The 17,283-nt window shown below is 39.0% G+C and overlaps 1 protein-coding gene across 4 annotated transcripts; it reads right to left on the bottom strand.

The window, feature by feature from the left end:
- Window positions 1-3,323: 3,323 nt before the first annotated feature.
- Window positions 3,324-16,339, bottom strand: LOC119428920 (chloride intracellular channel protein 5). Of its 4 annotated transcripts, none has more exons than XM_037696620.1 (7): window positions 14,215-16,339; window positions 13,960-13,986; window positions 8,289-8,398; window positions 8,039-8,164; window positions 4,500-4,606; window positions 3,739-3,920; window positions 3,324-3,657 (listed from the first exon to the last, which is right to left on the bottom strand). In XM_037696620.1, the coding sequence occupies exons 1-7, from the start codon at window positions 16,276-16,278 to the stop codon at window positions 3,496-3,498; spliced, it is 2,778 nt and encodes a 925-aa protein (XP_037552548.1). In that variant the 5' UTR covers window positions 16,279-16,339; the 3' UTR covers window positions 3,324-3,495. The 4 variants fall into 4 exon arrangements, with proteins under 4 accessions (XP_037552548.1, XP_037552550.1, XP_037552547.1 ...); XM_037696622.1 differs by lacking the exons at window positions 13,960-13,986; window positions 14,215-16,339 and adding exons at window positions 9,741-9,762; window positions 11,450-11,470 and having other exon boundaries at window positions 8,289-8,409; XM_037696619.1 differs by having other exon boundaries at window positions 13,960-16,339.
- Window positions 16,340-17,283: the final 944 nt, after the last annotated feature.

The following is a 17,283-nucleotide window of genomic DNA, read 5'->3' on the forward strand; positions in this document are numbered from 1 at the left end:
ATGGATTATTCAGTTGGTTGGTTGGATGGATTAGTCGGTTGGTTGGTTGGATGGATTGGTTGGTTAGTTGGTTGATTGATTGATTGGATGGATTAGTTGGTTGGTTGATTGATTGGTTGGTTGGTTGATTGATTGGTTGGTTGGATGGATTGGTTGGTTTGTTGGTTAATTGGTTGGTTGATTGATTGGATGGATTAGTTGGTTGGTTGATTCATTGATTGGTTGGTTGGATGGATTGGTTGGTTGGTTGGTTAGTTGGTTGGTTGATTGATTGGATGGATTAGTTGGTTGGTTGGTTGATTGGTTGGTTGGTTGGTTGGATGGATGGATGAATGTTAAACTGTATTAGTTGAGCCAAATGTTTTTGTCCCATTTATCCTGACAGAACTGAATCAGGTTTGTAGGCCACCTTTTCAGCTCTGACCAGTTTTCCTCTGGAGATCGAGATCAGGACTTTATGACACTCCTAAACTTTGATTTAGGCTTAGAGTCATTGTCCATTTGAAGACCCATTTGTGATCAAGCTTTAACTTCCAGACTGATGTCTTGAGATGTTGCTTCAATATTTCCACATAATGTTCTTTCCTCCTGATACCATGTAGTTTGTAAAGAGCACCAGTCTCTCCTGCAGCAAAACATGTCTCTTGTAAACGAGTCAAGGCTCAATGGGATTAGCCTGTCTAAATAAAGGTTGAATGAATCCCCACAGCATGATGCTGCCACCCCCATACTTCAGTTAGGGGGGTGTTATCAGGCTTGAAAGCGATACCCTTTTTCCTCCAAATGTAACGATGGTCATTATGGCCAAACAGTTCAATTTTAGTTTCATCAGACCACTGGACGTCTCCGGAACGTTAAGACCTTTGACCCTGTCTGCATGTACAAACTGTAACATGGCCTTTTTATGTTGCTTTTGGAGGAATGTTTACTTCCGAACTGAGTGTCCTTTCAGCCCATGTTGGTCCAGGACTCGTTTTACCGTGGATAATACTCTCTGACAAGCTTCTTCTCCTTCATAAGCTCTTTAGCTGTTGTTTGGGGTTAATACTCACATTTCACACCAAAACATGTTCATCCCGGGAGACACACAGAACCCATCTTCATTCTGAGCTGTATGACGGCAGGATGTTCCCATGCTGTTCCCATTTCTAGAATTGCGCCGCTCAAGGTGGCTGCATGTTGGAGCAGGTGTTACATTCATTCTGATTTACTGTTTTTGAAAACCTTAATTCCTCTTTTTTTCTGGACGTATAGCGCTTTTTTATGATGATGATTTACTCTGGTATCGGATGCTGTGCAGCTGGAAGGATTTTTATTGAAACCTTTTTACTTTTGGACATTTGTTATGATGTGTAACCATGGCAACAATGTGATTTTTTTTTTTTAAACAACAAGGAGCAGCTGCTTAACATCTCAAAAGCTCAAATATCTCATCTACAGCCCCAAATCCCACGAGTTGAAAAGGAGGTGCCGTGGACAAATTCCCGTCAACCTGGCAGCGGTGCTCCAGTACCTGACCACTGAGATCCTGGAGCTGGTGAGAAACTCGACTCGTGAGGAGCTCTGCACACTGCTAGGAGGAGTGACCATCACTCAGGGAGGAATTCTGTCTGGCATTCGGGCAATCCTGCTGCCCAGGAGGACCTAGAGGCCCGCCGGATCTGACAACAAGCTGGATCTGGGTGGACAGATCGGTATCTGTGGCCAGATTCTTCGACTTCACTGCAGGAGATCCTTCCTGCCCACAGCTATCAGCATCTATAACAACTCTTGAATGAAACCAGGACGATGAGCTACGACAACACTTAATTTCCCTCTGGGATTAATAAAGTATTTTTGAATTTGAACTTGAACTGAATGTTGTATATTTGTGTATAATTGTGTAAACAGTATTATAGCACCTTCAGGCATCTGGAAATTGTACCCAGTTTTGGAGAAAGACAATTCCATTTTCTGTATGTAAACTAGTAATTTTGAAGAAATTAATAGAAGAAATATTCAGGGATTTAGTACGGTAAATAGAATTCCCAGAGCTTTTGTCCGTTTTTTTGTCGGATAGTGAGGAAAAAAAATGGTTATGTGTCTTTTTATGATGAATGGAAACACCTGGTTTCAATTGTTTGACATTTTTAATCATTACTGTAATTATTCACAACTACTAGTTCTGTTACATGATCAAACCATCTAAACATTTCTCCTGAAAAGACAAATAACAAAGCGTTAAATTAATTTTCTCATTGATCAATATGCATACATTACTTGTGAACATTACTTTCAACATATCTTAAAGATCTCACAGTTTCAAAATGGGAATTTCTTTCCTTGGAGGAAAGAATGTACTGTATCTTGTGGATACCTGAAGAATCTTCCGGTCCAAAGTGGCATCATTGTCCAAGGCATTTGGCAGAGAAAGCATGGTGGTAAGTCACAAGATAAAGGTTAGCTTCATGCTACCATGCTAGTCATAATTTGTTGCCAACAGCTGAAGCCTGGTGAGATAGTAGCGTAAAAACCTTGAGTCGCACCAAAATATTGACAAAAGTGTAAAGGGAGACAAGACACAAGGGTATAAACAAGTATAAAAATGTCTTGCAAATGTTGCAACAATGCCATGCAAGAGTTGTGTGTATCCATGAGGAATTTTAGCCCAAATTTTGAGGGGAGTTTATGCAGCAGTAGTGCAACATACACAATAGTGTCATAAGCAACCAATTCAGTGCAATTCCAATACGTAATTGTCCCTAAATCTGAGTGAGAGAGTGAATGGTTGTTTGTCTCATTTGTCTCCATGTGTCCCTTTGATGGACTTACGACCTGTCCAGGGTCTACCCCGCCTCTTGCACAGTGACTCCTGGATATGGGCACCAGTGACCCCAACGACCCAAATGGATGTGGATAAAAGATAATGGACGGATGCAGTGGTGTAGTCTACATTTTTGTAGTGGATATACTACGCTTAGAAACCAATGTACACTGGTTAGTACATCGTCAATTGATTTTGATTTTTAAGCATATTGAACATTTACAAATTTCTCTGATCCTCATTTGAATAAATGTATATCAATCTTTGTACAACAGTTGGCTTTGTATTAAAAACATGTTATAGAATTTATCAAAGCAAAACATGTTCAAGTATTAGTAAGTACAGAAATATACAATAATTCGCAGGATAAGCGGATGTAATAAACAAGTGCTGAATACCGATAGATTGTTACGGAAGCATTTAACTTCTGTTTAACGTATCAATGACACGTGCCCAATGATACGCCATGTATCATTGGGCACTTTTAAGTGGTCATATTGAAATTAATAAGCTTTTGTAGTGGATATACTCCGTATACCCGCGTATTGTATAGACTACACCACTGGATGGATGTATTTTCCCGATAGTTTGTGTCAACTAGTCACGATCAGTCAACCCCTCTTGTTTATTTCCTTGTTCTGCTGTATGTTAATATATTTATGTACATTCTTTCCGTTTGTCCACTCGTGCTTTTATTTGATTGGTTTTGCAACGTTCAGATAGGCTAACTCTGTCTCGCTCTTGGCAGGGCAGGTGCTGGTGAACTCCTGTCTCTGATAGGCACAGTTCAGGTATCTCCACACTCCTGTCATCTCTGCGGGGATCTCAAAGCCACAATACTTCTTGGCTACAACCTAGGGAAAAAAGTTGCGTATAAATTGATATGCAAGTTCTAGCTGTGTACATGATTCCTACTGAATATTTGATGACCGTACCTTCAGTATGTGTAGCTTAGGTAGCAGGTTACAATCTGCCAGAGTGAGATCAGGCCCATCCAGGAAACTCCTGGAGGACTCGGGAAGGTCTCCTGAGGCATCAGCATCAATCTCTTCTGACAGAAGAGTCCTCAGGAAGTTGTCAAGGTGCCAAAGAGACTTCACCAAGGCTTTCTCCAAGGCTGAGGTCACGAATGGACAAACATATGTTCTGAATTAGATTGGTTCATCTTCAGTACCTTGGAAATATCTTCATACCCTTTGACCTTTTCCACGTTTCGTCACAACCACAAACTGAAAATTATGTGATAGACCAACACAAAAGTCAATAAAAATAAAATATGTGATTTTTATGTTATATCAAAAAAAATCTGAAAAGCGGAATGTTAATTTTGTATTCCCACTGTCACAACACCCCTGTACTCTGATGCACCTTATTAAAATACAGGGCAACCAATTGCCTTCAGAAGGCACCTAATACATAGAGTATTGGACTGCCTGTTTGTAATTTCATCTCAGTATAAACCCAGCTATTCAACATTATAGATTCAAACAGCATCATGAAGACCAAGGAACACACGAGACAAGCAAGGGATAAAGTTGTTGAGAAGTGTAAAGCAAGTTTAGATAATAAAACAATATCCCAAGTTTTGAGCATCTCACAGAACACTGTTCAATCCATCATCAAAAAGTGGAAGTACGTGGATCGTACCTCTGTATAACAGAAAACAAAGATACTTCGATCTTTGATACTTTCTTACCATCGTTGGTATCTTTCCTTTGGTTTTTGATGTAAGCTGAGAACTTGGCAAAGATGTCGATTCCAGCTGTGTTAGCTTCACGATGTTTGGGAGCTAGCCTGGGAAAGCTATTGTTGAGGGAATATGACAGAAAATAGAATAATAAACATAGTGCTTTTAAAATTTGATGTAATAATTTAAGCATGACCACTTGATCCAGTTTGTTTAAACTACTGTATTTCTAAGATGAACCATTGCACGATACTTTAACTACAGTCGTGAGAAAAAGGAAAGTTCAGCCTAGGCCTGTCGCGATAAACAATAAATCAATTAATCGCATGATCAATGAAAATTATCGACCTCACTTTCATTTATCGGCTTTATCGTTTCTTCGTGTCTCTCTTTCTACTCAAGACACTGGATGACAAAAAGCGCAACTCCGGTGCTCTTCACTGGCCCCTCCCTTTCTCTTTAAAATCTGTTTTAACCGTCCAAAATCGAGTTTTTGGATCGTTAAAAGCAGCTGAGAAGCTAAGCTAACAGGTCGACCTCGGGGAAAAAACCTCCGTCTTGTCGAAGCTCCAAAATTCACGGTTGAAACCTGTGCCTTCGTGTAAAAGGTTTTTCTCTGCAAAAAGAAGCTGAGAACTTGTTTATTGATGTTTTAATTAAAATCTTTGTGTGAAAAAGTGCTATGCTAAAGAGCTCAAATCACACCGAGTGTCCACCATTTTGAGAACCAAAATGAGACAGCCCATGTCACGTCAAGGGGCCTCCCTCCCATTTTTCTTAAAGAGACATGCTGTTCGCTCCCTCACTATCCATCCTTAGGTTCAAACAGTCTTATACTGCCATCCAGTGGTTAAAAAAAAGGTACAAAGAAAATACAAAGAAAATAAAACATTTCTTCTTAAGTTTGACAATAATTACTAATTATTGTCAAATTTCAAGCAATATAATCGTTTATCACAATAATTTCTGAGACAATTAATCACCCAGCAAAATATGTTATCATGACAGGCCTAGTTCAGCCTCTTTCAAGTTTAGAGTTTTACGTATCAGTAAATAATGTAAATTGCTAAATTTTTGTTTCTAATTTTATTCAAATCTAACATTAAATGTAAAACAAAACTCAAACAACTGAGTCCAATATGTTAATTTGTCTTTATAACTTTCAGAACAATTTATTTTGGACAGATGAGACCAGAGATGCTTACCCATAATGCAAAGTGCCACATTTAGAGAAAATCAAATAGAAGTGGTGAGTGATCCTGCAAAATTGGGTATCAATCCAATACCAAGTAAACAAAACCAGTATCGCCAATATTAAATATTTTTCTGTGTGGAATTTACATGTTCTCCCCATACATGTGTGAATTTTCTTCTGGTGCACCGGTTTCCTTCCAAAAATCAAAAACATGCATGTTACGTTCACTGACATCTCGTAAGTTATCTCTAGGTGTGGGTGAGAGAGTGAATGGTTGTTGGTCTCCATGTGTGCTTTGACTGTGACTCTTTGAGGTTGGCACGAGCTTCCGACAACCCAGAAAGGAGAATCAGGTCAAAAGTAAATAATAACTGGATGGATGAATAAATGGACTATGACATGGCTGATGTTTTCCTTTCTAGTGTTAACTGATTAATTTGAAACTTGAAACATAGTTGGATTTCAAGCAAAGTTTCTAGTCAAAATAAAAAGAATAAACTCAAGATAAAGCATTTTCTGTAAAAACACATTTTCTGGAATGTTAAATAACTGCTAACATTTGCTGAAGTATCTAAAACTGAGTTGATAAAACAGGCAGAACATGAGCAAAAATAGGCCAAATGCTAATAAAAAATGGGAAGATAGTACCTAAAAGTACAGAATTACCGTATTTGCCGCCGTTCACGTCGCTCCGCCCTATAAGTCGCTCCGCCCTATAAGTCGCTCCGCCCTATAAGTCGCATCAGTCCATATTTGTCTAATAAAGTGGAAAAATCCATAACTATGTCGCTTCGCCATATACGTCGCATCTATTTTGAGTCACTGCTGACGCGTCATGTTTGTTACGCGTCACCGCTGACAACCCAGAAATGTGGGCCGAACCTGGAAACGTGGGCCAGTGTTGTGTCAAAAATCGATTGGCTGCCAAATGGCAGGAGTGGGATCGTGCACGGGAGGACTTTAAACACAAATTTAACAAGATTAACACTTAAAAACTATTGTTTGTTTGCTCGAAATTATAGTAAATGTGTGTCTCAGTCTAACGTTTGCTTAATAAATGCACTTCAAAGGTCAAATATGCTGTATTTCAAAAGCTGATACGCGGAAGTAAATGCGTGTACGCGACGAGTCGCTGTGCAAATTTAACAAGATAAACGCCTAAAACAATTATTTGTTTGCTCGAAATTATAGCAAAGCTGCGTCTCAGTCCAACATTTGCTTAAAAAATGCACTTTAATGGTCAAATCAGCTGCATTTCGCTGGGGCGGTGCAGCTGGTCTGAAGGTTCCAAGCAACGAGCAAGACAAAGGTAGGGGTACTATGGCAAGCCGATTGTGTCATTAATAGCTGGTGAAGATTCTCAGTCATCCAGGACATGGTAAATTCAAAAAAGTTCAAGAAAAAAAAACAATAAATAAAGTATAATAAATAAAGTCCAGTTGTTTTTGTCTTGAACTGTTTTGAATTTGTCATTATAGCCACGTTTACCTATTACATGATTCAACGGTATGCCATACTGCTACTACTACTCTGCTTCCATCTAGTGGTTGAATGTGGTACTGTTTTTTTCAGTCAGAATGAATAAAAACAGTCATATCTCAGCTAAAAATGGTTTATAAATATGGGAAAAAATACATAAATATGTCGCACTGGCCTATAAGTCGCAGGGCATGTAAATTACGCAAAAAAGTGCGACTTATAGGGAGGAAAATACGGTCGCTACAAAATAGCAGAACACTAGCTAGAAGCTGAAAATATCAAAAGACTGAATGCCGATGAAAAGCAGCAAAACATTACTTCAAACCTAAAAGGAGTAAGATGCTAATTAAAAGAAGCATAATGCTAGTCAGTTGTTAAGCATAGCAAAATAGTAGCTAAAAGCTAAAAGATGCATAGTTATAGGCAAAATACCAAAATGCTAGGAGAAGCTAAATGTAGCAAAATGCAAACTAAATTTTGGAAAGTGCTAGCTAGAAGAAAATACATAAAATATTAGCAAACATAAACGGTTAAAAATGTTCTCCTGCTGTCGAGTGTGGTTCCTTTAGAGCAATTAAGATGAAGCGAGAATATTTCTCTTCAACAGAGACAAACTAAAACATTACTCCCATCATGCTAAAATCAATAGCATTGGTACACAACACCTCATACCAACTGTCTACCAAGGAAGTAAAGTCAAGCAGATAAAGTCCGTATCCTTTGATTATGTCCTGATAGAAATAAAAATAAAAAATTGTTTTTTTTTCCTTCTTCTCGTGATTACATCATCAAAATGGCTGGCACATTTGACAATATAACATACATCGATCAATTTGGCCTCATTTAGTCAACTTGCACTGATGAATGTGTGTACCGTGGTGGTGTTAGTCTCTCCTCGAGGAACTCCTCTATCTTATTGACATCGACCTTGACCTCGCCATTAAACGTCATGAAGGGAGGATTGGTTCCAGGAGCCAGGTCCTTCAAATCAGCTGGTTTTCTGGTAAACCAAAGTTTGAACACATCTGGTTACTGCGGTAAACAACGTCAAGAACATTACATTTACGCTTCATTCGTCGTTCATTGAATGTTCTCAGAACGTCCGTTTTCTGGACACGTCGTACCGTTTGAGGTCGACTGTTGTGACGCTAAAGGTGACTCCTTTCAGCAGTAAGATCATAAAGAGTCTCTGAGAGAACGGACAGTTGCCGATGCTCTCCCCATCACTTCCTGCCTGGATATACACAAATGAACAAAACAGAAAAATTACTCAAACAATTTAAAATTCCATACAAGCAAATGCACTAAGTAGTTAGTCAAACAGTTAGTATTAACCCCTCAGGTCCTATTGGGATAAAACTTCTCTGGTTCCATGCAGTCCTGGTGAAGATTGGCTAGAGATGAACCCTATTTTACCATGAAAGACAACTTTACACAGTAAAACATTCTAAAAAAATTTTAAGTTAGCATAAACCGCAGGTGTAGCCATGAGATTAAACTTCGAAAATGATATGGGGTGATTTTATGTAACATGTGGGATGGCTCAAGTACTACCACTCCATAGTTTAGCTCAGTATTTTTTAAATGTTTGTGTTTGCTAAGGTCAACTTCCAATAGTCAATTTGGCAATTTTTAACTAAAACAGTTGGTGTAGTAATACCAGAGTCATCACAATGGTGAAAAGAAAACCATCTGAAATCTCACAATATCCATCGAGTATTACATTATTTTTAAGATTCTGCCAAAAGGCTGAGACGTGATCATTTCAATACAAAAGATGATTGTTTTAATGGCTGCTACAAAAGACAATGGGCAAAATACGTTCCTCCGAGGAAAGATACCGTATTTTCTGGCGTATAAGTCGCTTCGGCATATAAGTCACATTTATTATGCGTCACCGCTGACCCGTCGTGTTTATTACGAGTTTATTTAATGGTCAAAACAGCTTTATTTCGCCTGGGCGGTCTATTGTGGCCGGATGCTGGAAAATACGGTATTTATTTTCTTTTTTTTCTCATATGGTAAATGGACAGTATTTATATAGCACCTTTCTATCTTTCCTAGATACTCAAAGCGCTTTACAACACAATCTGTGCCCTCATTTACCCATTTATACGGCACTCTATTAGATCTATACAAAGAATAATCAGTGCTTTATCACATTCATACAACGGTGAGACGTACATCGGATGCAATGAGGCGTTCAGTGTCTTGCCCAGGGACACTTTGACGTGTGACTGCTGGTGGAATCGACCCCCCAAATCTTGCATTGGAAGATTACTGCTCTAACCTGCTGACTGCTTTCTATATGGCAGTTTTGTTAATAAATAAATACATTAATTAATTAATTAATTAAACTTTTTATAATCTTCAGCTTGTCTGCATTTGAGTCCTCTTATCCACCCATTTACGGCACATATCTTTGGTCTTAACACATTGTTTAAGTAAGTGTTAAGACGCATTGTCTTAAAACTCCAGTGCCTCTGGAGTGTCCTTGGACACGCTCACCGCTCTTGTCGTCTCCCCTCCCCTGCGGACTGTCTGCGTCACTATGTGCCCATGTGTGGGGTGTTTTTTTTCAATCTCAGGCTCTCTCTCCTCGGCCGAGTTTGATAGGATTTTTTTTTGTTGTTTTTGCCTCCAAATCCTATACATGTGTCACTTTCATTACTTTTTGTCTGTCTAAACAGGTCTCCCTTGTAAATGAGTCTTCAAGGCTCTAAATTAAGGTTGGATGAAATGTGGCAAAAAAGCACAAAGTGTCAAAAACACACCTTTTCAAACCGTTGTACACCACAGGATCAGAGGGGCTGGCAAGAAGGAAGGCTCAGTTTATTTAGATTTATCCTTCATCAGTCAAAGCTAATAAACACGTTTTAACCTTTAACTAGATGAATCTGGGCTCCTTTTGGTGTAGATTTCAAGCAGTTATACTACTGTACATAGTGTAAATACAGTAAGTCATGATAGGTGAGTTTGTGTTGAATTCACTCCTGTAGTAAGAGCTCTCAGCACCAAAGAACAGGCTAATCAGCTTAAATAGTGAGAATGTAGAGATTAACTCTGTATGCTACTGGTGACAGAATACCACAGGCACACTACTGAGACCTGAGGGTTCTCAACAAGTCCAACAACAAAACCACAAACAGTCAAATTTAGTTTATGCCCATTTTGGCATAATTGTGGTCATTGTATTTTAACCAAGTAGTTCAATTCACACATATATTTAAAGTTTGGTCTTCTGTCTCAGTTTAAGTAAAGAACCTCTGGGACCCTGTGTACACAATTTCGTTCCACCTCATGTACCACATGAGATGCGAATAACGACAATAAAGAACCTTGATCTTGAAAACCACTGATCTGTTTGAGGACCCCGTAGAACTCAAACTTTATTCCCAAATCTTCCCATCTACATTCATCTGGTATACCAACTGGGACCTGGACAAAGGAAACCATTGTTAGAATGTGAGGTATTGCACACCACAAGCTTAGTGCATGAGTGAATGAGAGTCTGAGGTGGGGCTCAGATATTGAATGGTTTTGTTGGAGTTAAACCACTTTTGTAAGGTCCTTTTTTTATTCATGGCCCAGTTTAGAATGTGATGCTGAACCAAAGAGCAGAATGAGCCTCTCTGTGTTGATGAGTCACTTAATTCTAGTTTAGTTAAGTTTATATGAAGGGTAGTGTTGTGGTACTCGAGACCAGTCTTGGTCTCAAGACCACTTTTTGATGGTCTTGGTCTTGTCTCGGACTCGACCGCATTTGGTCTCGGTCTTGTCTCGGTCTCAGACATTGAGGACTCTGATTTTTATTTCAAGACCAGTCAAGACCACAAGTGTGGAAATATCACTAAATTGCCAGAATATTGTCCAGTTTATTTGTGAACATCTTTGTTTTTATTGGATGCAAAATGTCCTGATTCAAATCCAAGCGATAACGTGACTCATTACTAAATACATGTTTTTGTTACCGCTGTCATGCCCACCCACTTTTATTCGCATGTGGTTCTGTACCAACAGAACAATACAGACAACAGAACGTAATGTATCAATAAGGAGTGAAAGTAAGCCGATACGGATAATCTGTGAAAAGATTGAGCTCCAAGACTTGAGGTCTTGGTCTCGACTTGGTCTCGGACCCCAAAAGTCTTGGTCTTACTGTATCTCGGTACACTCTGATATTGGTCTTGACTCGGTGTTGGGTTAGGTGGTCTTGACTACAACACTAATAAAAGGACCCATGGATTGAAAACATACAAGAAAACACAATTTGCTAGATTTAGACACTTGAGGTCCTTGTAGCCATTTTAGTCCCTGGCAGGTAACACAAAGTACATGTGAAACACCAACCAAAACCGTCCTTTTCTTCTTTCTGCATATCCTTCTTCACTACATTCATAAACTTTCTCTCTAATATTCCTCGTTTCCTCCTTCCTGGCAGCTCCATGTTGAACGTTCTTTGTCCAGTATGTCCACTGTGTCTCTTCTGCACATGTCCAAAGCATTTCAGCCTCTAACCAGGTCTCCAAACTGCTCAACTTGAGCTGTCTCTCTAACATAAATTGTTAAGTAGACTACTCACGTATAGAAAAACGACAGAGCCTCTGTCCTCCTTATACATCTTGTAATATACATCATATTATATGGTATTTGTTTATGCTTTGTCTTATAATAAATGTTTGCTATAACAATAATTTGCTGTAAGGGATTAACAAAGGACCTATTTTATCTGAGCATGTCCATTTTAGATTCTATCAAAGGTTGTTTTTTTTCTCTCCATCAAATGGCTGCCATTCAGAAGCTAAAGCTTGCTCAGTGCCAGCTTTTCCTATTTTATCACCATAGGCTCTGGTCTAGCGCTAGCCCCTGGTCTATCACTGGAATATTTTTAGTGGCAAAACCACTGTATGAGAAACTCAACATCATCTTTGCCATCTCCGGCTCTGCCTCGTGACTTTTTGTTAAAGGCACAGCATCACTGTATCAGTGTACGTATGTAACACCTTTGTACTCTTCCACCTTCAGTACTGCTCCTAGTAACGTCACCGTAAGTCTTTATCTGTCTCATTCACACTCGGATTCTATTCTGCTTCTACTGACTCTCATTCCTCTTCTCTCCAGAACATACACCTCTCCAAATTCTCTTCCACCTGCTTCATATTCTCATTAGAGATTACAATGTCATCTGCAAACATCATACTGTAATTCAGAGTGTCCTGTCTGTCCTATCTGTCAACCTATCCGTTACTACTGCAAACAAGAGTCTTAGACCTGATCCCTGATATAATCCCGCTTTTAATTTGAAACCATACCCTCCTACTAGACATCTCATCATAGCCTTTGTACATATACTGCACAACCCTTGTATACTTCTCTACCACAGTTAGAATGCCAAAGATGCCTGTTGAATGATAGAGATTATTGTGATTCTGTGAGATATATATATATATATATACTTTTTTTTTTACTGTTGTAATGTATGCTTTTCTATAAGCTTTTGAGTAATAATGAAGAATGTACAACTTTTAAATTATTCAGTTCCATACCTAGAAAGTTACTTGTTGAAATGTGGTACCACTCTTCATGGGACACATAGCTATAGTCAATCATTAAAAGTTAAGTCTATAAATATTCACACTGTGAAAATATAAATCAAAATGAATAAAATCCTGAACATTAAGAGATAGAAGTTTGTTAGAAAAGTTTTGGAAAGTTTAGTCAAAAGTTAGTGTGACGTTATTCTTTTACAATGAAAGCGCTTGAGAATGTGTTTTTTTTTTTACATTAGCTGCTTTTGAACAAACTATACATCGCTTTGTTGAATGTAAATAAGCTCATAAGTAGGTAGGAAAGAATATACCGGTATTGTTCAGACAGTAAGTATGGTATGGTAAGTATGGTTTTGCTTTGTAAAGTTGAAGAATGTTGATTTTGTCCAAAGGAGTCAAGGAAAATATATAAATCTGATTAAGAAGGTGGTATAAAATAGTTTTGCAAACTACAGTAAAATGTACCTTTTGCCCTTTGACTACAGATAGTAATTGACGTTAGTGTGTGGATAAGTGACCGTAGACGGTAGGTGAAACCTCACCTTGATCTGCTTTCCAGATCCTATTAGTGGGTCTTTTGTAGTGTTCTAATCCAACAGGCATGTCTACAATATATCAAGCATGCAGTTCCAAAGGTTGCAGCAGAGCACTTGAAACTGACTGAACAGTTTTATACAGTGTTGTTGGTACTTCCTGTTTAGCTTCTATGATACAGGAAATCCTAAACTGTAGATGGTAAAAGAGCCTGATGGTGACGTGTGACAATTTTTGTGTCTACAATGTTTCATGTAGGAGATACAATTTTAAGACCCTTCATGTCGGTTGTGATGAGCATTGACCTTGGATAAACAAAGGAAGTCAATAAAAGCTTGAATGTGTACACTTTGCATTTTGTGATTCAAGAAAAGAAAAAAAACATAATTCCCATAGAAAAGACATGCTGAATAAAAGAAAACACAAATGGCAATGTTTTAAACCCTGCAAGAAATGGAAAGATTGCCTAAAATACAAAGAATTTCCAAAAAAAAAAAAAAAAAAAAAAAAGGAAAAGGCTATTCATGAAACTGTACATTTGATAAAAAAAATAATATATACAACTTCTACGCAAAAATCTACTTCATAATGGTCAAACCATTATGTTATCCATTTATGGTACTATTCTATGACCCTTATAGCTTTACCAATGAGATGTTGGGGTAACAGTGTTTTATGTGTTTGAAGTGCAGTGTTATGTAGGGTTATTCACCTTCACATAGAGTGATATCTTGTAGTTCTGATCTTGAAGTGTCTTGCTGTCTCGGAGCTCAGTGGACAATGGACTCTGTGAGAACAGCTGGACCTCCTCCCTTGTCTCTGGGACCACCTCCTCCCGTTGGGGTACGTATGAGTGGCCATCTTCCAATAGCACAACTCGCTTTTTCTTTACTTTCTCATCTTTTCTTTTGGGCAAAGACTCGTCTTTCATCACAGACTTCAGCTCCTTTAACCAGTCTTCCTTGGCGTTTTCTTCTGCTGGCGGTTCTTTCTTGATCCGTTCGTTAGCTCTCCTCTCAGTCTCCCAAACGTCCTTTCTAACAGGTCGGAGTTCTTTTCTCCACTCTTTCGTCTCTTGCGCTACCCCTTCTTCGTCTTGGTCTTTTTTAATCCACGCATTGTCTTTTCTCTTGAGCGACAACACTTTTGATTTCCCCAATCCTTTTCCAGACGCTTGTGGTGGCAGAGACAACGTCCCATGTTCCATTACTTGCTTCAGTTCTTTAACTTTTCTTTTTCCTCTATTTTCGCCATTGTCCGCATCTGTGCCTTCGTTTCTACTTTGCTTAATGTTTCCTTTGTTCCTTTTTTCAAACTGTTGTTCCTCAACCTTCTCCTTTTGCAGCTCTCGACTTCCCTTCACCTCGGCATCATCAATGGTAGCACCAGAATTGGTATCAGGAATTTCTTCTTTGATGTGCTCACTCAGGATCACCCCTGTCTCGTCAATTTCATCGTCTAAAACAGTCACAGGACCCTCCGCCATCTCCAACCCTCCTGTTATCGTCTCTACTTCTTGTCCTCTCTTCTTTTTGGACAGTCTTTTTTGTTTTTGGTGTCGACGGATGCTGCCCACCCAATCTGTCCCTAATCGTTTGAGGACTTTCAAAGGATGCTTCTGTAAATTACCTTCTGTGGTTCCTGTCAATTTATTTTCTTTTAATGGGACTTCACTTGCTATTGGATTTAGGTCAGCCCTTTCTTTTAGTTCAAATACCTCTGCCATCTCAAAATTCTCAATTCTTTGCTCATCTACAGGCACCTTCTCCACATTGTGCACCACTGGTTCGGGATGAAACTCTATTGCCTGGTTGTCAACCTGAGGAAATGTTCCTTGCATTTCCACATTTTCATTTTCTTTCTCTTCAACCAACTTTCCATCAACTTCCTCACCTATCTTTCTTCCTTCTAGAAGAGCAACTCCAGTCTTTTGAATGTTCTCTTCCTTGCTCTCCTTCTGATCGAGCCCTTTCACGAAAGTGTCTTCGGCCCATTCTTCTGACAGTGACTGCTTTTTAAAAGTGTCCAGCTGTAGTTGTTCCATCATTTTATTTGCTGTACCTCCTGTTTCTAAAACATTTTCAGAAAGGTCTTCATCAGAAGCAGACATTCCATCTATCCTGGTTTCCTGAACCTCCTTATTCTCAGTCATTGCCTCTATTGCATTCTCCTCTTCCTGCGTGTTATCAGTGTTAGAACTTTGTGTTATAAGGTGGTAGTTGTTCTGGTCAGTGTATTTCAGTTCTACTTGAAGCTCAGTGGTTAGTTGGCTGGCCTGACTGATGATAGCTTCAGCTGGGTCAATTGGCTCAATAGTCAAATTGCTTTGAGTTGTAACTTGTTCATTTATTGCTGTGTTCACTTGGCTTTCCACATCATCAGGAAATTCCCACACATTTTCAGTTGTTAGCAAAGTAATAACTCCAGTTGTGTTTTTGTCACACAACTGTGCACCTTCTGCTCCTTCTCTGACCGGCGCATCAATTTTCTGAAATCGCTCATCATAATTCGAGACCTTGTCAAGATTTTCCATTCCTTGATTTGTTTCGACACTTGCCATCGCCTCCTTTTGAACCTGTTTTTCCTCTTCTGTTTCTTCTTTACGTTGTAGTATTTGCTGTTTCTTAATCTCTGCTAATACCAGAGAACATTCATTCATGATCTGCACGTTCTCACGTTCCTCCTTTGTTGTTTTTACGTCCATCTCTTCCTGTTCTTGATCACTCGCATTTCTTTGGCTAATCTGGTCTTCTTGTTTGCTGTAACTTTCCTCAACCTCTTGAGCTACTTCGCTTATGGCTACTTCAATAACGCAAATGGTCCCCGTTTCATTTTCTCCTCTGCTTTCATCCTCATCACCTTCAGCTTGTCCTTCTTCAGTAAATAACAGGGCATCTTCTCCTACTTCCTCTGCTAGTTCCACGTCTTCACCACCTGTTGGAGAATCCAGATCCGAACAAAAGACCAGTGGACTGCAGACAATGGCGCCGTTGTACAGGTCAGGGTTGGAACAGGAGCGTGACTGAGCCATTGAGAAAGCTTGAAAAATATTGAGTTATGTCAGGAAGAAATGCAGATCAGGTTTCTTTTTTCTCCTCAATAAATTAGGTTTATGAAGCGTTCCAGAGGAAATTAAGTTGGATTTTGATGGTCCAAGGCAAAAATAAAATAAAATCCTAGTCTCCAATATTGGTCCAGTGTTGAGTCATTTGTTAATAATAGGGTTTATCCAAAGTCCAGGAATTTTTAAAGCCTCTAGTCACATAAAAACATGACGAAAAAAATCTGAAGAAAATATATATATATTTTTTCCTGAAGTAAACTACAGCAATAAAATATTTCACAAGTTCCCAAATCCTAGAACTTGCTTGAAATTCCAAAGACGGTGGAAAACTTGTACCATCCTCTTGTATTGTTTTTTTTTTTTTTTTACAGAAGTTTTCTGAAAGGCTAAAGAAACTTCAGCATGTTTAAAAATCTAAGACGCCAACATTATTCACCTGAACTGTTAGGAACAGGCACCCTTTGACTCGTTCCTTGAAGACCCGGAGGAGCTCCTTTTACCGTACGGTTTGTCCAAAACAGTTAAACATCCGTAGAAACAATCTCCCTCTTTCACTCCGCTTCTCTCTCTCTCCTCAGGCGATTAAATGATGGCTTATCCCCACATGACCAGAGGCTTAAACCCCTCTGCCACCCGGGGAACGGCACCACCTGAGAGGAATTTTCGTGAAAACCCTTAGGTCTTATAAAAACAACTCGCACTCTAATCTTAACCAACATGCACAATATTGGACTTGACTTTTAAATGAGCTTATTCCACCAAGTAGTTCTCTCCTCGTCAACAATGGAGCCTGATCTTTTCTCAAATGTACAACAGAAAGCATGAGGGTGCTGAAGTCTTTCCCACTTTTAGCAGCAAGTTTTCGGTGTTTTCAAGTTTGGTCCATTTAACTACTGGAATGTTTGTCCGTTGTCCATGAGCAAACTGTTCCAGCTCCTTCAAGTCGACGCAATAATCTTTAAGTCAAACCAG

Source organism: Nematolebias whitei, chromosome 23, assembly GCF_014905685.2.
Source record: "Nematolebias whitei isolate Nwh7 chromosome 23, NemWhi1, whole genome shotgun sequence".
NCBI classification, from domain to species: Eukaryota; Metazoa; Chordata; class Actinopteri; order Cyprinodontiformes; family Rivulidae; genus Nematolebias; species Nematolebias whitei.